A 21119-nucleotide genomic window follows, 5' to 3' on the forward strand; every position below is an offset into this window, starting at 1 on the left:
GAAAAAGCATGAAAGCTCCATAGGCACGAATCCATCATTTCTCTCTCACCTTAATTCCATGTGGAAGCCCTCAGAATCAATTCCCTGGGGTGGAGGAAGGAATGTGCTGCCCCTGTTAAGAAGAATCATGAAAGATACTGCCTTGTTAATTTAAGTAGTCTTCCATAAACCACCCTTTGCTAGGAGCTGATTTGTCTCCCATGGGTAAAACACCGGATGCACTGACACCAGTGGAGATTTTATGTTCACATTTGTTCTGGCCAATATTTAATTCTGCAAAGGTATACAGTCTCAGCTATCACAAAATCCCACCCCTAGGTAACCGTGTGGTAGCAAGAACTACGCAGTTGGGCATGCAGCTGTAATGGGGCGACAGTGCTTGGCACTGTACACCCCTAGCACAAAGCTTGGATTTACCCAAAAGAACACTATAGAAAAAAGCCACAGGGCTTTCTGTCGGAGGACTGCGGGTGGAGGATTTGTATCCGTACAATTGGAAGTTTGATCCTGCAAATGCTGGAGGGCAGGTAATTTACTGAGTTACCCCAGGGCAACCTGTGGGGGACAAAGAGTCCCAGTTCTCCCCAGGCAATCGGGATACTTTTTTATTGTATTCCGGCATGCAGGCAGAGATACCACGTCAGGCACTGAAGCCTGGTAACTTGAACGAGCATGTCTTCTCAGCCGTGCACCCATCATCCATCCATCCATCCATCCATCCATGCCTTCCTCCCAGCGGAATAAAAACCAGGAATCAAACACCCTTCGCCGCGGTTCAGTTCGCTGCTGACCCACGCAGCGCAGCGGCTGCACAAGCCCAATAGCCGCACCAGCGACGTGCCAGCAGCCCAACCGCTGCTCAACGGCCGCCCAACGGCCGCCCCGCCAAGGGAGGGGCCGCCCCGCCCCGCCCAAGGGCCGGCCGGCCGTCCGCCCGCCCTCCCACGCAACCGACGGCGGACCGCTCCGTTTGCCTTCCGCCCGGCCTGCCGCTCGCCATGCTGCCCCCGGGGCGCTCCGCCGGCCCCTCGCCGCCGCTGCCCGCCTGGCCCGGGCCCGGGCCCGCCCTCAGGTAACGGCCGGGGCGGTGCGGGGGGAGCCGAGACCGGCGGCGGCAGGGACCGGGGCTGGTGGTGCGAGCAGCGGGGGCGGGGGCGGTGAGGGGGTGGGGTTTGGGTCTGCGGGGGCGTGGTTTGGGTGAGCGGGGTCCGGTGCTTGCGGGGCCGGGGGGGCGTGGTTTGGTGCGACGGGGGCGTGGCTTGGGCCAGCAGAGGCGGGGTTTGGGCCGGCGCTGGGAGCGGGCGGTGGCCGCCGGTCCCGCCCGTGGCTCTTGCCGCCGGGGCTGGGCGGGCGCTGCCTGCCAGGGCAGGGGCTGTCGTTGTCGCGACATCCTCTTTAACGGGCCTCTTAGGAGTCATTAGGAAGCAAGACCTTTGGTCTTGGCCATCTCTTTTTTGTGGCTTGAGCTGTACGGTGCGCATGCCTGCTGATGTTCGTGAAATCAGACATGTCCAAAATCGGTCCTGCAGCCACCTCTGTGCAAATACGAGCGAAGGCCAAAGATGTGGTTTGGCCTTAATTTTTCTAGTTTTATTTGAGAGGCGAGTAGCATGTTCCAGGTTATTGAGGCAGTTGCAAAAGTAAGCATATTCTGGGAATTCTGAAGGGGTTTATGTTATATGAATAGAAAAACTGTTCTTGACCAGCCTTTGGGAAGCAGCCAGTGAAGGGCAGGGATGCAGGCTTTAGCAATCTTGTGCGGGAAGGAATCAGTCTTTTCCCAAGCGTTGGTGTCTTTTTCTTTCTTTTGCCAACAATATGTAATTTGCTAATACGGATATAAGTTTGTAATCGGAAAACATTGCAGTAGTGTGAGTTGATCAGGTAAGGGCAACGCAGCCAGATGTTGATGTTGCCTCTGCTTTGGTGGCATCGGCAGCCTCGCCTTTGAATAATGTGTTTAGCCGACTCTCTTTTTATTGCTTTGACTTTTTGAATCCTGCTGCTGGCCTCTTGAGGAACGGGTATGAGAAAAGGAAAATCCTGCTTTGTTATGAGCTAGTAATTAAATAATTGAGTGCGACAAATAAAAGACACGTCATGGTCTGTTGCACTGCTGAAAGGAGTTGCAGCAAATAATGCACATGGGAACTATTTCCAAAGAAAAAAGTCACAAGATAGATACTTTTGTAGTGGAGAGCACGAGGTACTCCGTCTCCCAGCCCCCAGTAAAAAAATCCATCTATAGCATCTCACTGTTTTAAAGTCTAGAAATTAGACAGAAGACAGTTTTCTTGCTTGAGAATTAGTTTTAGTTGTTTTTCTTAATATTTTCTCTCAGGTACTCGCGTCCCTTGCTACAGGGCCCAGACAAAATAATAGCATTTTCTATGAAATTCGCACATACGATATTAAGCCATCGAAGATGAAGGAGTTTGTGGAAATGGTCAACAAGTACTTTCACCTTCGCACAGCTCACTCAGAGCTGGTGGGATTCTGGTCTGCGGAGCTGGGAGCGATGAATAAGGTGTTCCACGTTTGGAAGTACGGTACGCTCAGCATCCCTTTGCACTGCTCTGCTCTCTCTGTGCTCCCTGTCTCCTAGGCAAGAAGGCGAGGAGAATGCTTACCCGGCTTTTCTTTGTTGCTCCTACTGTAAGAAAGTGTCCAAAAAAAATTTGTTCCTGTACTGATTACTGAAAAGAACACTGCAGAGCCTGTGAGAACAATTTTGACATGTGGGGGTGACAGAGTTACAACTGTTCTTAAACAGCGATCCCTGCTCAAAACAGGTATCATTGAGGAACTGCTGCAGATTGCTTTGTTCATGGTAAATATTTTTAACTTAGGGCCAGTTCCTGAACCTCAAATGTCTTCAGAATTTGAAAATTAATGGAAAAAAGGTTGAGACCTCCTTAATAAGATAATACATTAAGTGCAGACAATCTATATGCAGTCTGTGTATGTTTATATGCATGTATAATTGTTCTCAAATTGTAGTTCAGTGTAACCCCTAAAACAATGAGCACGCAGTTTGCATGCTTAAGCTCCTTCTGTAGCTTAACTGTGCTGAGGTGGGAAGCCACTCCACCAGCTCCGACTTCGCAAGCGCACGAAGCGTTTCGTTGCTGCTTCAGCCTTGGTAGAAACAGGCTTCTTGCAGTATAATCAACTTTTTGTGTTGTTGGAGTCGGTGCTGACCTGGAAGGTGCTGGTGAGCCAAGAAAAGCTACAATTATGCAAGAAACTAGGTGTGCTGGCTGTGCGCTTTGTGGAACCCAAGGGAACTTGATACTTGGGTTATGGAGAGGTGGGAAGGCACACCAGTATCATTTCTTTGTTATACCTGCTGCAGTCCAGGGTACATCTGTATGCTGAGGCAGAGAATTTTATTTCTGAAGTCCTCAGTCTGCTCGTTGAAATCCAGCATGTTCACAGTACCTGTTCAGAATAAAGAGTCACCCCTTGTGTCCTGGAGGGGTGAAGGGACCAGCCATCTGTCGACAGGAATATTGTGAGTTTACGTGCATCTATGGTTAATAAATTGTCCTGCTTCTCAGAACTTTTTAGCCTTGTCTAATGTTTCTTTCTCTAAAAAAAATACTCCATGTTTAATAATCTGTGAGAAACTTTTAAAATGCAAAACTAAGGAAAAACCTATAATTTTTATCTGTTTCCTAATGGTGTTTACATGTGTAAGGTACAACATCCTTTCTCCTTGATTCAGCAGACCCCTGCTTCTATCTTTTTAGTAGTTAAAAATAATTGGTGTATTTTTCTCTTAGTCCCAAGATACTGATAGTTCTCAAGGTTCTTCCCATTCTCAGATGCTGGATTTTTCTCTTGTATTATTGAAAGCTGTCTGCATAAACATACTGCTTGAGATGCCACTGCAGCCTAACCAGTTGAAATTCAGACACTCTTAATTCAGTGGATTTGTTTTTAATTAAGAAAAGAAGAAAAGGTTTTTAATAAATTTTTATGTAGCTGAACAAACAAACATTACTTCTACACTTGTAATTTTAATGTCATTTTATATAAACTCATATTTTTCTTAATTTTCTCTTGGTAGGCTGATATTCCTTCTGAGTTTTCTTTTCCACTTCACTTCCTTATCCACTGTACTTTCTCCAAATCTCCTTATCCTTGGTAACTGTTGCCACATCCAGTAGTCCCATGAATCTTTCTTAACAGTAACATAGCTTAACGTATTTTAACTTTTTTATAAATTTTCTTGGAAAATTTGGTTTGGCTTGAAACCATTGAAATCTGAGAGCTAAAGCAAAGATTTTTGCAGAATTTAAAGGAAACTTACCACATCTGCTTCAAGCTAATACACCGTTTAAAAATATCAATTTCAAACTTATGTAAGTGCAGCTTGCCTCCTTGTATAATTATACATTTTGATTGAGTCTGATGTGACATTAAGTGCATTTTTTCATGTTTTTTTTTTCCTTTCTTACAGATAATTTTGCCCACAGAACAGCAGTCCGGCATGCACTAGCCAATGACAAAGACTGGCAGGGAAAATTCATCTCCCCAGCTCTCTCCTTGATAGAAAAGCAGCACAATGAGGTTGCTTATCTGGTACCCTGGTGTCAACTTGGGAAGCCTCCAAAAGAAGGGGGTGAGCTTATCTTCTCTTTTGCTGATTAAAGTTACTGATGCTGATGGACTCACAAAAAATGGCTTAAAGTTTAAACCAGGTATTACGTGGTTTTATAATGCTTTATGTAACAAGTGCGTGTATGTACACCCATGTGAAAAAGGTGACATAACACAGATGAGGAACAAAGTTTTTAAGGATTTTACGCTAACTTACATCAATAACTGACTAGAGCCCTGATCATTAAGGTTGTAAAGAGGTGTGTGAATTGCCTAAATGAATATGCAAAATGGCAACTCCGTAGTAGTGGTCAGAGCAGTCATCCCGGACTTGCTTTGTCCATCCATCAGTGAGAGGGCATTTCCTGGAGACACTAAAGACAATCATTGTTCTCTTTCACAGAGGTTTTTCTCTTTTATCAATTTGCTTTGATGTTACTGCTTCTTTCACATAAGATTTTTAAGAAAAACAAAAAAACCCTACTTTTTAAAGGTACATGCAAGTCAAGCATACTTTGTAACAATCACAGGTTAGGCATAGACATCCTGGCCTTATGTATTTTAATTCTCTCTGTAGGAAATGAGGTATTAATAGTATTGACTGTTCCCTGATTTGTGCACATTTGCAGACTTTGTTGCCTGGAGTGACATCAAACAGGCCTTGCTTTAGCCCTCAGCATGTGCACACATACAGCAATCTTTGTTCTTTATTTCCCTGTGATTTTGAATTTTATGCTGTTACAATTGAATTTGAAAGCAGTCCAGTTTTCTCTTAAAACTGGAGAGCTGACTTTTCAAACACTTCGTTCCCATTTTGGTTTATCTCCAGCCCATTGCTGGAGAATGAGACCAGACATACATTGTCATATGGCAAGTGTCTAGCTTTCTATTAAAGTGTCAGCAATCGTGATCTACGGTAACTACCTGAACAGAAAGGAGATGAATAACGTGTCTTGTAGCAGGACTGGAGTTTTTCAGCAAATCATGCCATTTGTCTACAAACAAGGGAGATTGTTTGGCAGAGCAGAGATGCTAAGCTAGTCCTGGTCTGTTGGTTATGCCTGCAGATCTTGCTGTGACCAATTGCCAGGAGTCAAAGGGTTTTATAATGTGGAGTCAAAGGGGTTTATAACGACTTCAATGCCAGAAAACATCGCCAGTCTTAGAAAAGGCCACGTTGCATTGTTCAATCAGCCATCCAAATCCCACAAACACGTATGAGTGTTTGTGATTTCTGCAAAGTAGTCTGAATCTCCCCAAATTTCCAGGCAGCACTGAAAATTGCTAAGTTGGGCTTTGTGTGACGCCTTCTGTTCCTCAGGGTCCCCGTACTTATATTTACATTTGAACTAGCTCCAGTTAGCAAGCCGCTTGCCTGTGCTCTTGTGAGCCCCTGGAAGCTGTGAGATATCCCAGCTGTGCATGCTGGGATAAAGGGGCATAAAAGTTTCATGTCCTGCTGACCCCAAATGGCAGGGAATTGCAGTACTAGTTTCACAATAAATACGTCATGGCCCTGACACACTGTTTGAGAACTGGGATATTAATTTGTATTGCCTTCCTTGAGGTCATCTTTGCCTTTTCTTCCAGGAGTATATGAATGGGTTACTTTCCAGATGAAGCCTGGTGGGCCAGCATTGTGGGGTGAAGCATTTCGAGCTGCAATCAACGCTCACATCAACACAGGCTACACCAAGCTGATAGGTGTTTTCCACACAGAGTATGGATTACTTAACACAGGTACTACTCAATTTCTGATAGAGACTTTGGCACGGGAAGGGGTGGAGGGAGAGGGGCAAGCCCTTGTCCTGAGTCAGGATTGGCCGGCTTGATGAAAGTGTTGGTGTGGATCACCAAAGTCCTGTAAACAGTCCTTGAACCCAGCTTTGTGTATTGAGTTATAGGCTTAAGCCAGGTGCTGCTCTCTTAAAAGACTCTCAGAACTGATGTTAGAGAGTCAAACCTTTTAAAGGCTCAGCAAAGGATTGTCCCACCACTTACTTGCCTGGAGAATTGTTTCTGCTAACTGCAAGGCATCTAACAGGTGAAGGCAGACTGCTTGGATTTACAGTACATGTGGTATTGCAGCATAACAGTATTCTGCTGACTTTATTTGTACTTTCTCAGTCCACGTGATCTGGTGGAACGAGAGCCCAGATCACCGGGCAGCGGGAAGGCACAGTGCCCATGAAGATGCCAGAGTGGTAGCAGCTGGTAAGAGATGATGGATCCAGAGAACTCACTAGTGTTACCTGCATGCATGCTGAGAAAAGTATTATATCTCATTGGATTACTGTCTTAATTAAATTTGCATTTAATTTCAGTGCGGGATAGTGTCAGATTCTTGGAGTCCCAGCAAAATGTGCTCCTGATTCCTCTGCAGTGCTCGCCACTGAAGTAACCTTCTTCTAAAGGATGTAACTGATGGCAGAAAGGACGAGATGGAAGTGCTGTCAGCAAGTGCCATCACATGGATCATCATACCCTCATGAACTGAGCTCTTCTTCAGTTTACAATAAATGGATGCAAAATGCTGATCACTAGCAATGTAAATCAGTAAAATTTTGCAGACTGATAGCAATTGCTGAACAGAAGTTTATGTTGATGTTCCTACATCCCCAGGAAAAAGAACTCACTTACAGCATGAACCACATTTCAACTATTTTTTATTTTAACCCCTCCGTTCTTAATACTTTTCTGCATAGCTAGATCACTTATCAACCCTAGTAAGTTAAGTGCTCTTTTCCAACGTTACAGCTCAGGGCTGGTATCATTTTGATAATGTACTTTGGTGACTCTTATAATTATCACATCTTGGCTATTGCATACTGGTTGAAGAAGGAATGTCCCTACATATCTGTTACCCAGTTACGTTTTAATCGGACTTCTCATTGGGATGCTTTGTATTAATTCTGAGTAATGTAAAACATCAGTGTGGCTAGAATTGCACCTAGGAGGTGCTGCAGTGGAGCTGGTCAGGTAGCGTGTCTCGATGCACTCTGCCACGAGACAACCATTTATTCACTATCTTGTTACAGTTCACTTCAGCCCTTTCCTTTTTTGTTCAGTAAACACTTCCTCAAAACTGTGGATTACGCACATAATGGTTTGCCATAGGGATTTTAATATTTGTTTAGGGTGCTGAAGTTGATTAGCCCTTCTTGTTCAACTGTGTAGTCAAACTCAGCTGATCTACACGTGCTTACAATCCTTGAAATACTTTTTGCCAGACTGTTAAAAGCCAAATAAATGTGTACAAAGCATGAATTTTTAGTGTTTACAGCTCAAGCTCTTACTCTTTTTAAACTGTGAAATGACAAACCCCATTCTCCAAGTACAGCATTTTGCAGGTGTTGCATTTTGGTCAACAACAGTCTTGGTAATAGTTGTTTTAGAACCAGTAAGCTAGAGTGAATAGCAGCAGGGCAGAGGGCACATGGGATGAGAAGTCAAACTTGTATTTTGCGTACAGTGGTACAGAGCACCCTCTTCTGCAATTTAAAGGTCACTAACTGGCAGAGCACTCAGGAGGCTTTTCCACGGGTTAATCACTGACCTGCAATGAGCAATTGATTTCACTTCTCTACTGAAGTATTTTCGTGCAGTCTGCCTAATGATGATTATTGCTTCTGTAAAGTGCATTAAGATCTCATGGAAAGCACTAAAAAACCAGCTGTAGGCAATTACAGTTATGTCCAAGGTGGGTGGATGGGATCCAGCTGCAGTAGTTAAGGGAGTATAACAGGTCCCAGATCCTATACCCACATCTTCATACTCTCCTCCCCCTAACAAAGCCATCTTTAGCATTCTCAGGGTGGAACAAGCACTACTTCAGAGACCACTGTCATATTTTACAAATCAACTTTTTAAGGTATAAATGGCTGATAAACCATCACTACCAAGTTGATTCAGAATGTTGCCTTATGGCAGCTAACTCAAAGGAGGACTTTTAGTAACAAAAACATGGGCTGAAAAATGGGACAGGGAATTAATAGGACATTTTTTTTCCTCACATGAACGCAAAAATTAAGTTTTATTGTTTACTGGAATAAAAAAATAGAGAAGTATACTAAAAAAAGTATAGTTTTTTTTAGTAAAACTATTTTCCTTGTCACCAGCATTGACAGTAAAGAATACTCAAGATGTTAGAGGTATGCTTTATTCCAAAGTTTGTTGTTTTCTGACAAGATGTTGATAAATCAAGCACATTACCCAAAGCACCAGCTGGACACTAGATTAAAACAGAAGACCCAAGAAATTTAATTGGCTTCTTATCTCAGGATGACTTTTCCTGATGAGTGTAACTGGAAGAATTGGTTGGATTCTGGAAGTTAACTGGTAGGACTACAGGCAGTAGCAGGCAAAATTTTAACATCAGTTTTCCTTTGAGCAATCAGACCATTATTCTACTTCCATTTGTAAACTGCTGTTCAAAATCAACCTAGTATTAACTTGAATGATCTTCTTTTAATTTGATACTAGCTAAGGATTAGCTACATTTAGGGTATTTCAGAGTCTTTATACTCAAACGTAACATTTTGCTTTGTCAATGAAAACAGGTATAGGGTATTTTTAGCAAAGAGGAGGAACAATTATCAATAGTTGCAACTTGCCGCATCTCTGTAATGGAAATATTCAGAGGCAGGTACCTGACTTGGGATTTAAACATCCAGATAAGTTTGTTATGCTGTGCAGTTGGATTTGACACTTACACCGATCACTTTTTTCGGGACTTGCTGGAGATCTTTATTTACTAACTTTAGAAGCCTGAAGTAGCACTTGCCTTTCAAATCTTGTACCACCTCACTTGCCTGAAAACAGTATGTGCCCCATGCTAATTTGTAGACATACTGGAACTTGCTTGTACATTATGCATCAAAGTTCACAACAAAACAAAACCAGGCAAAACAAGAGCTGCTAACCACTCCTCAAAAGAACATATGCAAAAATGACACTTGGAAGACCAATGGTGCCATAACAGCTTTATTTTTTACTTAATACAAGGCAATTAGAGTGCCTTTTAATACTTCACATAACAGTTATTAGCAAATACAAATATATATACTTTTTTTTTGCTTTTAATGAAAATGTCCATTTAAGTATTTAACTTAGAAATTTCAGTTGTGAAATCTCTCTAGATTTTTGCAAAGTTAACAGATATTCCAGTGCAAAAATAGATCCCATTACAGATAGCATAAAGTGCTTGGAATGAAGGACCAGCTATAATTCAGGAGGGAAGGAGAAGCACAAAGTGGTAGTTTAACCATGGGGAAAATACAAGAACTCCTTACTGAAATACAAATGTACTACAAAGAGGGATGCAACATGTCAATAGTAATAAAGTTTAAAATAAGTTAACACCTCAGTGCAGTTTCATTATCAAGAGTGGTTCATATACTATATGTGACTCGAGTGATTTTTTTCCCCCCCCAACACACACTTAAAATGGCTGTCTGAACTTATTCCATGACAAATCTTCATGTGAGAGTTGCATTATGCTGTCTGTACAGTACAAACAAGACAGATCAGAGCTGTGAAATAGTTCGATTAAATATCCATGTTTACTGTAACATTTTGTCACAGATAGATAGCAGACTCTGTATGAGCATGACAGTCACAGGGCAATTGGAATCAAGAATCTCTTTTTGGTGGGCTAAGATTATTATGGTGTAACTGTTGTTTTCTGCTAAATTCATCATTTACATGAGCAGTTACAAAGAGCAAGTGACAGCCCTTTCAGAACCAAATCTGAATCCTCCTAGAACTCGTTTCAGTGCTACCTGCACTACTTCGGTGCAGTGCAAAACTTAAGCCCTTCACTTCGGTGACTTAATGCTGATTTGTAATAGTGATTTTTAGCAGTGGTAAGCCTTCAATACATGCTACTTGTTTCAATGATACCGTAACATAGCTGCAGCCTGTTAAAGAGAAGTCATGGCTGTAGCTCAGCTGTTTAGTAATTTTTCTGCACCTGGAAGTCTGGTGTATTTCATCACCCTGTAACTCATCCCCATAGGGTGACGATGCCATAAAGGTAATAACAAAGCATGTTTTAAGTGAGGTATACCAATCCCCATTACACTCCTTTCTCAATCCCCTTAGCAATGTATTATACAGATTTAAAAAAAAAAAAAAGTATGAAAAAGGCACTTCAGCAGAGCATGTAGTAAGCTCTTACTTTATCCCAAGGCAGGATACAGCAGGGACTGGGAACTTGTGCTAAATATTTAACTGTGTTTTAAAAATGCTGAATTGGTCAGTGTTACCAAGTATACCTGGAAATATGTAATCAACCTTCTTCAGGCTCATGCCAGCCTCTTCACTGTTTGTTGGGCTGCTATGGGCATTCACAGAAGAAAATGGTGCATGATTGATTCATGGCGGAGTAGCATCAAGAACTAGTGCAGAACCTGTACGGGTATTTAAGGCGCAGGCATGACATACAGGAATAGCCCAGGAACTGCACTTGGGTTCAAACCCCATTACTGAACTTATTTCTGAATATAAAAGCAAGACGGAGGGGCCCATAAGTGTATTAATGAAAGCATACTCTCCCATGACTGTTGTACAATGTGAACAAGAATTGGTTGTTCTTACTATATAATATCCCCTCTAATATTATTCTGGCTTTGTAAAACTTTAAAAATTTTGAACTATCTTGTTCTTCAAGGGGATTTTTACTGAAGCAGTTTGTCACATGTATAATAAGGGTGTATTATCCAGTTAGGGATCACCTAATGACTGAAACTACACTGCACAACAGAAGCAGAAACTTACACATTAATCTAATGTTATATCAGTTTCCAAATGGGAAAATTTTAGGTGAACAACTTGCAGTAATTGCAGATAGTGGCTGATTGCTAGAGTCTGGAACTTGGTCAGATCATGAATGTAGCTATCGCTGAATGGATAGAATGAGAGCATAGCATTGCAGGCATAATGTAAAGAAATACTGTGGCTACAAAGATCAACTGAAAGCACTTTCAATCCCTAATTATGCTACCTACCTAAAGTCATAAATAATACTGTTTAAAAAAAATCTACATCTCATTTCTAGTTTTATCTGGCAAAGCCAGAAATGGCAACATGCTTGTGCTAAGCAATAACTTCAGATGATGGGTACCTTTCTGGTGCAAAGCAGGGGTTAAAGAGCAGATATTACATATCTGAGTGACATCTCATGATTTAGAATTTGCTCTTGGCATTAGCAGCTTGTACAACTACGGACTTTGCTGCTGTGGTCCAAACCCTAGGTCTGCTTCTCACCCACTTCCTCCTACTAGGTGTTCATGCAGCTGCTGCAGTACCTCAAAGGAGCAGGAGAGTACTTAACTACACAAAAACCTAGTCAGAGTACGTTACTGGTTGCGATGCTGGTGGGACAATCCTGTGCATTTGCAGAGTTCACAGTTCTGCATATCACTACTTACTGATGGAGATGTATGGATATGATGGCCTGTCTCTTGCCATCCCATCTGCACAGTGGCCCCAAATTTGTCACCAACTGACCTACACCAGTCTAGGAAAAGCAGCTGGTCGGGTAAGTTTTCACAAGCTAAGGCTACAACACTGGTGGTGACTTTTCTTGCCACTGACTGTCTTGGTGCATTCATTGCCAGCAATGGATGTAGCACCAGGAAATTCCCACTCATGACATGAATGTTTTAAAGACTAAAACATGCATGTCTAAAATATCTATAAATAACCACTGGCCATGATTCCTCAATGAACTATTTTTGCAACCCTAGTAAAAACATACTGTACAGGACAAGATACAGTATGGTTGAAAGCCCACAGCATCTGGTGGGTGCTTTACCACAGCTTCAGAGTTATACTGTAATGAGCTAAGTTCAAGTCTTTCACTTGAGAACAGTACAAGACGACTCCATGAGGCACTGCCCCTGTAAAGGAATTTTGTTTTCATTGCATTGAATTGCATTGCATTGAATGGTTATCAGTAGAGTGTCCAGTTTCTCTTCCTCTAGCTTCTTCTTTGGGAGTATCCTATCCCAGGAAAAGGAAGTTCGCATTCTGCTCATCATTTCTTTGCTGAAATTGGCTCACACACAACTTTCTTTTACCTTCTCATCTTGCAGGAAGGAATTAAGGATTGCAATGTCAACCACAGTCTGGTTTTTGTGCAATGACAGGTCCTTAGTGTGGTCATCGTCGCTTTGGTCCTTAGCAAAATTTACAAATACCTACAAGAAAAAAAGGCCATGTCACACATCACCCTGGCTTTTCATTAATTCAGGGCATTTTATACACTGGGCTTCCTGAACTAGTCCTGGGATTCAGTACTCGCTGAAATGCCCTTAAAAGTTAGGTCCAGTAAATTGGTGGATTTATTCCTACCTCTGCACAAAGAGGCTTTTGGCAGACAGTTGCTAAAAACTTACTTGGTCAAGTGTGGTCTGAGAAACGGAGTAGTCTTCTATGTGGAGTCTCTTTTTGTTCTGGGAGAGAATACTGAATATTCTGGCCAGGGAGGATGGTGAAGAGGGAAGCTGGTACTGCAGCATATTCCGATGCTTTTCCTTCAGGACACTTCCAGGGAAGGCATGCCCAAAGAACTCCTCAACAGGCTTCAGGTCTGGGTTTGCCCCTGCAATTCTCACCACTATGGTGTAACCATCTCCAAACCTGTAAACAAGAGGGCCAGCACAGGAGTTAAGTGCCTTTGAAATACAAGCGCGGCTTAAAATCCAGCAGCATTTCCCATAGCCAGAATAGCAATGGGAATGCTGCATGAGGAATTAAGTCTATCTCCCTAAAAATGCAGACAACTCTATCGTGTAAGTGAAAAGAAAATAGCTACCTGTTCTTTAGATGCTGGACGCTGCCCAGACACCTGAATCGCCCATTGACCATTATCGCCATTCGAGTACACAGGGCTTCACATTCTTCCATGCTGCAGGCAGAAGTAACTTCATTAGCACTGCAAGCAGCAGTGAAGGGCAGAGCAGCCAAGCAGAGTTTACCATCCAGCCCTGGTACATGCAAAAGCCAGGGTATGATACAATTGAGGTGCTACTTGCCTGTGAGATGTGAGCACCACTGATCTCCCCTCTTTGATTACACTCAGAGCACAGTTCCACAAGAAACGACGTGCTTTGGGATCCATCCCTGTTGTTGGTTCATCCTGCAAAATATACACAAAAAACGGGTTATGCTGTTACATTCTACCAACAAATACCTCATCCCTGAAATGACCTGTCCATTCAGATTATGCATACTGGAAACGTTGAAAATAAGCAAGTTTGACTCATTTTCCAAAATGAGAAAATAATCTATCCTCCAAATTTTAAATTAGCAAACATCTTTTTCAGAACTGAGAAGTACTGCTTATTCTGCAATTATAACCTGTTGAAATACCCAGTTCTAAAACAAGTTAAAGTCAATTAGCTTGTTTAAATAGAGCACTAAACTACTTTCTCCTGCACTATGAACTTTAGTAATCCTAAGGTTTGTCCTCGATTTTAATCTAAAGAATCCTAAAATAGTATTTCCAGTTTTTGTTGAATTATTAAAAGCACAGGACTGATTCTCCTGCACAGTAAGATTTGCTTGTGTCCAGCAGGAAGGGTGTTGGGTTTTTTTAGGTATAGAAATCTTTGCAGTAGTACTAAGGTGGCGAAGATGCTGCACAGCTGGCCGTTTGGCATCATGTTCGAGACCCCCACTTCCCCAGTGATTTTTCAGAAACAGAAGCCTGGAGGCACATTACAGCTTACACCTACATTTAAATAGGGAATCTTTATTTCCATGTGCTCTTTGCTTATGTTTAAGTGACTAATGATGTATTTAAACATTAGTTGGCCATGAAATATCTACTCTTCATTTGAATCTGATTTTTCTGTTTTCCAAGGAAAACGTTAATGAGCAAAGGTTGCAGACTCACCAGGAACACCACAGGTGGCCCTCCAATGAGGGCAATGGCTGTGGAGAGCTTGCGCCTGTTCCCTCCACTGTAATTCCCAGCATATTTTTCTCCATATTTCACAAGGCCCAGTTTCCGAATTGCCCACTCACCAACCTACAAGAGAGCACACCACTGTCTTGAATCAAGCACAGCAACATCTACACAATGATTTTCCTTATGAGCTTTGGCTTTAAAAACATTTTTCAGAAGGGCCATTTATCTGAGGATCTAATGTGGCATGGATATGGGTTTTGAAACACCCTGTTCACCTCTAGATCAGGATATATGCAATCCTGCCCCTGGGAGGCCAGAAAATCAAATGGCTGCAGCTTACTGACCAGTGAGCATGAGGTCAGCATCAGTTGAGCCATGTTAACCACTGGTGTAGTGCTTTTAGCAGCACCAGCTTTATCTAGCTTTCCAGTTGCTGTGGGCTTGTCGCAGGGACACAGTCACTACTGACACACAGCAATCCCACTGTGGTGCATCTTAGCCCTTCAGACAGACGGGGAGGATCTGGTTTGTTATTCAGTACTATTACCACTGGTGCCAATAGGCAGGCATCGTCGCCCTGAGGACTAAAAAGTGTTAGGGGAAAGAGATTCACAGCTACAACTTGGATCATACCTAGAACTAGGTCTCTTTTTATATGGGGCTGGTGGGAACATCACACAGAGGAACTCACCAGCAACCTTCGAAGGGGCTTGCAGTTTTCACCCATCATCACTACTCTCAAAGAGGGATTCAAGCTACCTGGACATACCCTAGGCACCAGATCTGGCCCTATCCAAAGCACTGGGTACAGATGTCATCTTTCTACCTACAGCAGTTCCTGTTCTGCAGCACCCAGGACACATATAGTGAAAGGATGTGGAAGGAACACTCAAGGAAACAGCACTGAGAAGGGTGCTGTATGGTACTGGCAGCTGTCATTAATTGCCTAAGGACTATTAGTGTAACCCCATGTCTGAATGCTGAAATAGCAGCACTTTAATGATACAGTGTGATCAACTGGAAAGATGTAACAGCCAGTGTGAGGCTTCTGTTAAGCCTTCTGTAAAGTGCTTGCTCCCTGGGACTTTGAAGGATTAACTCTTGACAGCAGGTGAGGTTCTACATGACCTGCAGCTCCACAGCTCTTAAACTCTTAAAGGAAAGAAGTCATTCAGTGGAGAAGTGCATCCACTATGAGAACGCAGGACCCAAAGTATCTGCCCTTCCATTTAGTACACTTTCTAGGCAGCACTGAAAAAGCACAGCAACTTCGGTTTACCCTGGAAGGAAAGGGGGGCAGATTTCACTGTACAGTATCTTCAGCAGCTTCACATCATGGTATTGCATGTGTTGCAGGGAGAGTGCATGCACGCAGGAATAGTTGGTCACTGAGGTGGGTCCTATGGTGTTTTGTTTACCTTGCAGACTTCTTTCTCTGGAACACCTCTCAGGAGTGCGAAGAACTCCAAGTGCTCTCGCCCTGTCAGCAGTTCGTTAACAGCATCGAACTGTGGGCAGTAGCCCATGTTCTGATGGACTTCTTGGATGTTGGACAAGATACTGTAAAAGAAAAAACCCTTTGTTAGGATTTCAGAAGTACACACTGCTATTTTAGATGTTAAAAGGAGGAAAGTGAAACAGTGGTTTTGGAATCACTGAACTAACAAAAATACAGGATCCTAGAAGTCCATCTTGGCCAAATTCTTTTTTGTCTCTCCCCATCCCCCCCTTTTTTAAATATGACATTTAAACATGAGAGGGCAGGTATTCAGCAGTGACTACCAGACTAAATCAATTTTCCTAAGCCACTGAAGTACTTTACCAGACTCAAAGGGCTGAAACAGATGCCAGGAGTTGAAAAAGGGAAAAGTGAGGAAGAGTTTAGACTTGCTGGAAGTGGAACAAACACTATGAAAGCTGGAGGAGAAAGCAGCAAAGGACCTGCTTTGACACAGAGCAGAGGAAAGATGCATGGTCTTTCACCTGTTTCCTTTGAGGAAAGCTTCTCCTCCTGTCACATCTGTATCACCAGTTAGCATCTTAAAAGTGGATGACTTGCCAGCACCATTTACTCCCAGGAGTCCAAAGCACTGGGGATACAAAAGAGCAGATGAGCACACTGTGTTTGAGAACAGGATTCAGCTGCATCATTTTCAGCACTGACAATATGGGAAGGAGCACACTTGACCCTCAGGACAGCTGGAGGGAGTCTTCAGTGCATTTTCAGAAAAAAAAAAACAACTTCTGGACTTTCATTTTAAGTATAAATCTTTAGGCTAGGAAAATGACCAAACTGTGGTGTCACCTTGGTGCAGTGCCACCACAGCGTATCTGTGCCAAACCTTGGAGAGTACCAGAGTTTGGCCTTTGGTCCCAGACACTGAGTTCAGTACCTTCTTCAAAGGCAGAGACACAGAATCAGAAACTGCTTCAAATTCCAGGCAATTTCCTTTGATGTAATTTGAACATCATCTGTTTCTGATCTTACCCTACCCTTTGCTGTCTGTTGCTCTTAAATACTGCAGTAATAGCAAAGCAATGAATTTGACAGATAAGCTTACCTCTCCAGGGGGGATTCCAACACAGATCCTATCAACTGCTGGCTTTCGCTTCATTCTGTAAATCTGAAACCAGAAGAAAAAGAACGAAAAGGACAATGTCAAAGAGAACTATAATTAGAGCCATACATATTCAACACTGCAAACACGCTCTGGTTTTGACCCCACTAAATTCCTCTGCATGAGGCTTCTGGTGAACTGCATGGTTTTATGCCAACAAGTCTTAGGAATGCAGAACTTTTCTGTCACCTTGGTTAGCTCCTTGATTTCCAAGATGTCACTCTGTCCTCCTCCACTAATTATCCTCTGTCTCTCTCTGGTTACATCCTCATCCTCATCATTCACAGGAGGCAGCTTGGCGTAGACAGGCCTGGGGAGAGCAACATGATACAGCCTTAGCAAAAGATGACAGAGCCTCCATAGTTAATATTCTCCCCACTTCATGGAGGATACCAATGAAAACTTCACCTGCCTGCAGTGGTGAAGCAGAGCAGAGAACCTACCTGGGTTTGATGAAGAACCTGTACTGGATGAGCACTGTGATGAGGAAGAAGACAACGCCCTCTACTGCCATGGCAAAGAGGTTCCTTCCCACCAGGTCCCATGACAGAGGGGACACGAAACGATTTTCTCCTGCCAAAATGAGACGAAGAGCAGTCACCTTTCCAGAGCAATGGGAGCAGGCTAGCATTTCTTCCTGCAGAGCTCACCAAGCTGGGCACCACGGCAACTGGAGAGCAGCCAGGGGGAGGAGGGAAGGGACAGACCACACAAGGTGCCAGCTGTGGCTGCATGCACATTTCTTACTGTAGAAAAGTTGGGACTCGGGCCCAGAGAATTCAGTCTGCCAAAGAAGAGCTGGCCCACCTTCCTGAAAGGTTAGTGAAGCACAGAAAGACTGTGACTCAGGCCTGGCACCTGCATCCCACAAAATAAATATCCAGCCTTCCAGAATCTCAGCCACTCCTTACACTTGGCCTAATGATCCTCCCCATACAGTTGGCTTTATGTATTTTTATTTAATGCCCCTAATAACTCAAAACTCTGGGGATCTATCTGCCAGGCCCTCTTCAGTCCTTGTAAAAACCTAAAAAGGACAGTTGTGGAGACTTGCCAGCTTTGGTCAGATCTGTGCTGCAAATTGTGCACTTTCAGTTCCTGAAAAGTCAGAGGAGCAAAGGGTGCTTATCTGGAGCAGACTCAAGCTTTCACTGTGCAGTTCAGGCCACTGTCCCTGTGATACACAGTTTCACTTACCAAACCTCTCCAGAGCATCAGCCATGGCCTGGTTTTTCACCATGTCAATGAGTCCCCGCCCCAGGCAGAAGTGGGGGAAGATGAGGAAGACAGACTTCAGGATGTCATTGATGTTGTTCAGCTTCTGTTAAGACAAAAATCAAGTGCCAGTGAGCCATTTGAGCAGAAAGCAGCCACCACCTGCCAAGTGTGACCCATGTTGTGATTGACCCTTCCCTTCCCCAACACTGCAACCCCATAAAAATTCAAGGATTAGAAATGCTCTCCCAAGTGCCAGTGCCATGGCTCCTCTGGACAGTCAGTGTTGTTGCGTTGCTCAAGATGCTATTAATACAAGCAAACTGTACCAAAGGAGAGATTCCTCCAAACGCCCACAGTCTAAAAGGCAGTCTCTGCAAACGATAACATGCAGGAAGTCTACAGGTTGAGGAGACAGGAAAGTTGTGCTTGCACAGACTGGTTTATCTCAGTGGCTGTGGGTAGCCCCTCCCTATCCCATACTGGAGGCTCTAATTCTTTTCCTTTGTTGTCTTCCAGTTGGCTTAGGCCACGGGTTGGACTGACAGCAGCCTGAGGAGAGGTTCCTGTTCTGCCAGGCACTTCTCTTCAAGCATGTACATGTTTTTACTGAGCTAAAACAGGCCTTGTAACAAAAGGGGCCATCATCAAGGACTGCCTCCTTATGCCCACAGGCAGTGGTACAATCAACAGGTAAGTCCCACAGGGTCTCCTCAACCTCCTCCCACAAGGAACACTTCACACCAGTGTGGGTCAAACGGGGCCTGTTAAGACATCTTGTGTTGCATACAGGCATGAGAAGAACTTGCACCTTCCCCAGTAGGCATCTGGCTTTGGAAAAACTGAAGTGAGGTGCATAAGTTCCCAATACAGTTAGAGAGGTATCTACCACAGCAGGCAAAACTGAAGGCAACTAAATGCTTGAGTGCCTGAAATGGCTTGTAGTAGACAGAAACCGCCCCTTATGAAGAACATACAGGAAATCCCATTTGAACATAAGAAAACAACATTTTTTTTTTTTATTCTAAGGGTGATTGAGAAGTGGAAGAGGTTGCCCAGAGAAACTGTGGAGTCTTCATCCCTGGAAATGTTCAAAACCTGATGGCCCTGAGCAACCTGCTCTAGCTGACACTGGGTGGAGGTTGAACTAGACAATCTCAGGAGGTCCCTTCCCACCTTAACTATTCTGTGAACGTTGCTGAAGTGGGCTTTAACCCATTTCCATCAGAACCTGTGCTTAAACCGCTGCAGTAGCTAATGGGTACAGGCCATTGGCTAGCCTTTCTGGAGAACTGGCTGCTAAAGGCAACGTGGCACCAACATGGAACTAGATCATAACAGCACAAGACAGTGAGGGGCTTCTGGGGAAACATACGTTGTTGGTGAAGAGCTCCAGGACAAAGGTGGCCACACTACCATTGATGCCAATGAAGAGGTTCACGCTGGTCAGCACAACATATGCTGTGCTGGGGATTTTGAACACGAAGGAGGCTGGATACATGAGAGGGGTGATGGACCACCTGGCAAGAGGAAAGGCAGCAACATCAGGTAAGCACCTTCCAAGTCTAAGAGCCTTCCCAGTCATCCTTCTGATGAGAAATCCCTTACCCATAGAGAAAGAGAAGGAGAGCCAGCACAGGCAAGTTGGAGGAGGATACATAGGACTTCTGCTGGAAGCAGATAAAGATGATGATGACTAGCGTGGCTGGAACAATGTAGTTGCACTGGAAAGTGAAAAATATGGCTTTAGATTTGTTTCCAGATGAAAAAAAAAAAAAAAAAAAAAAAAAAAAAAGAAAGGTGTCTTTCTGCTCTAAACCAATGGTTTTTAACATTCGTCAGTGTTCCCAAAGCTGTTTCCAATGAGAGACTGTTAGGAGCATCACATGTGTGAACTGCAATGTAGTACACATGAATTTACATTTTTTGGTCCCTCTAGAAGCAGTCAATAGACTCTCAGGGGTTCTGGACACCACAGGTTGAAAAAACTTGCTTTGAACAGAGCAGAACAAGGGGCTACACAGGCAAACATTTTCGGGCAGGTATTTTAAAGTGACATAATAAGTGCTGATGATGGAGCTTATGGTTGCCCTCCCATCCTCTGTTCAGTGTTCCTTGTCTCACTGAGGTGAACCACTGCCCCAAAAGGGTAAACACAAAAGTCATAGGCACAGCTGTTATTCACTGAATTAATGTGATGCTCACTGGCCCCCCACTTCAGTGCAACGGACACCCTGCAAACACAGAATGGATGACAGTTTAGCACAGTCACAAAGCCCTTACCATATCCCAGACAAAGTTGGCCAGCCAGTAGATCACAGGCTTCACACCACTGATGAACTGCAAGTGTTTAGCCTTGCTGACACGTTCCTGGATAAGGAAGACCACAAAGCTGGCAGGAACAAAGGACATGGCAAAGATGACACAGATGGAGACTAGGACATCCACGGAGGTGGTCATCCTGGACAAAAAAAAGAAGAAAGCGAAGTGTTTGTATGCTGGTGCTGGCTCCTTTGAGATGAAATGAGGCAGCTCATGGAGGGCAGTGCAGAAACCGTTTCTCCTTCTGCTGTCCTTGTTTTGCAGGGTAAAGGCTGTCTTAACTGCGCAGTTTTTCTCCGGCCATATAACAAAGGATACACAACCTGTTGGCATCTCAAGGACAGCGCCACAACCTGGAAATTGGCTGGTAACTTCAGCATAATAGACTGCTTTCTGTCTTCCTTATCACCACCACTTTGTTTCCCACTTAATGCATTTCTTGG

At 43.6% G+C, this 21119-nt stretch overlaps 2 protein-coding genes across 5 annotated transcripts in view; one reads left to right on the forward strand and one right to left on the reverse strand.

The window, feature by feature from the left end:
• Positions 1–1009: 1009 nt before the first annotated feature.
• On the forward strand, positions 1010–8306 carry NIPSNAP3A (nipsnap homolog 3A). 2 transcript variants are annotated; one of them, XM_050913113.1, is made up of 6 exons: positions 1010–1072; positions 2342–2549; positions 4466–4627; positions 6196–6345; positions 6733–6819; positions 6930–8306. In XM_050913113.1, exons 2-6 carry the CDS (start codon positions 2426–2428, stop codon positions 7004–7006), a joined length of 600 nt encoding a protein of 199 aa, XP_050769070.1. In that variant the 5' UTR covers positions 1010–1072; positions 2342–2425; the 3' UTR covers positions 7007–8306. The 2 variants fall into 2 exon arrangements, with proteins under 2 accessions (XP_050769070.1, XP_050769069.1); XM_050913112.1 differs by lacking the exons at positions 1010–1072; positions 6733–6819 and having other exon boundaries at positions 2354–2549.
• A 1262-nt stretch (positions 8307–9568) lies between these two features.
• ABCA1 (ATP binding cassette subfamily A member 1) overlaps positions 9569–21119 on the reverse strand; it is a 96760-nt gene continuing 85209 nt past the window's right edge. For all 3 annotated transcript variants that reach the window (XM_050913743.1, XM_050913744.1, XM_050913742.1), the window contains 14 exons: positions 20638–20815; positions 19963–20078; positions 19730–19874; positions 18337–18460; positions 17583–17712; positions 17329–17449; positions 17083–17145; positions 16505–16611; positions 15940–16081; positions 14507–14641; positions 13644–13747; positions 13424–13516; positions 13005–13248; positions 9569–12806 (listed from right to left, as the gene is read on the reverse strand). In XM_050913743.1, the coding sequence (XP_050769700.1) occupies positions 12666–12806; positions 13005–13248; positions 13424–13516; positions 13644–13747; positions 14507–14641; positions 15940–16081; positions 16505–16611; positions 17083–17145; positions 17329–17449; positions 17583–17712; positions 18337–18460; positions 19730–19874; positions 19963–20078; positions 20638–20815 (1843 nt within the window). In that variant the 3' untranslated portion in view covers positions 9569–12665. The remainder of the gene's footprint in view (positions 12807–13004; positions 13249–13423; positions 13517–13643; positions 13748–14506; positions 14642–15939; positions 16082–16504; positions 16612–17082; positions 17146–17328; positions 17450–17582; positions 17713–18336; positions 18461–19729; positions 19875–19962; positions 20079–20637; positions 20816–21119) is intronic.

This window comes from Gymnogyps californianus, chromosome Z (genome assembly GCF_018139145.2).
Source record: "Gymnogyps californianus isolate 813 chromosome Z, ASM1813914v2, whole genome shotgun sequence".
Taxonomy (NCBI): domain Eukaryota; kingdom Metazoa; phylum Chordata; class Aves; order Accipitriformes; family Cathartidae; genus Gymnogyps; species Gymnogyps californianus.

Bases quoted from the DNA above. Each gene is read 5' to 3' on its own strand.
- NIPSNAP3A (XM_050913113.1), top strand. From the start codon at position 2,426: ATGAAGGAGTTTGTGGAAATGGTCAACAAGTACTTTCACCTTCGCACA. The intron at 4,628-6,195 runs GTGAGCTTATCT...CTTTTCTTCCAG, and splicing joins GAAGCCTCCAAAAGAAGGGG to GAGTATATGAATGGGTTACT. The intron at 6,820-6,929 runs GTAAGAGATGAT...ATTTAATTTCAG, and splicing joins TGCCAGAGTGGTAGCAGCTG to TGCGGGATAGTGTCAGATTC.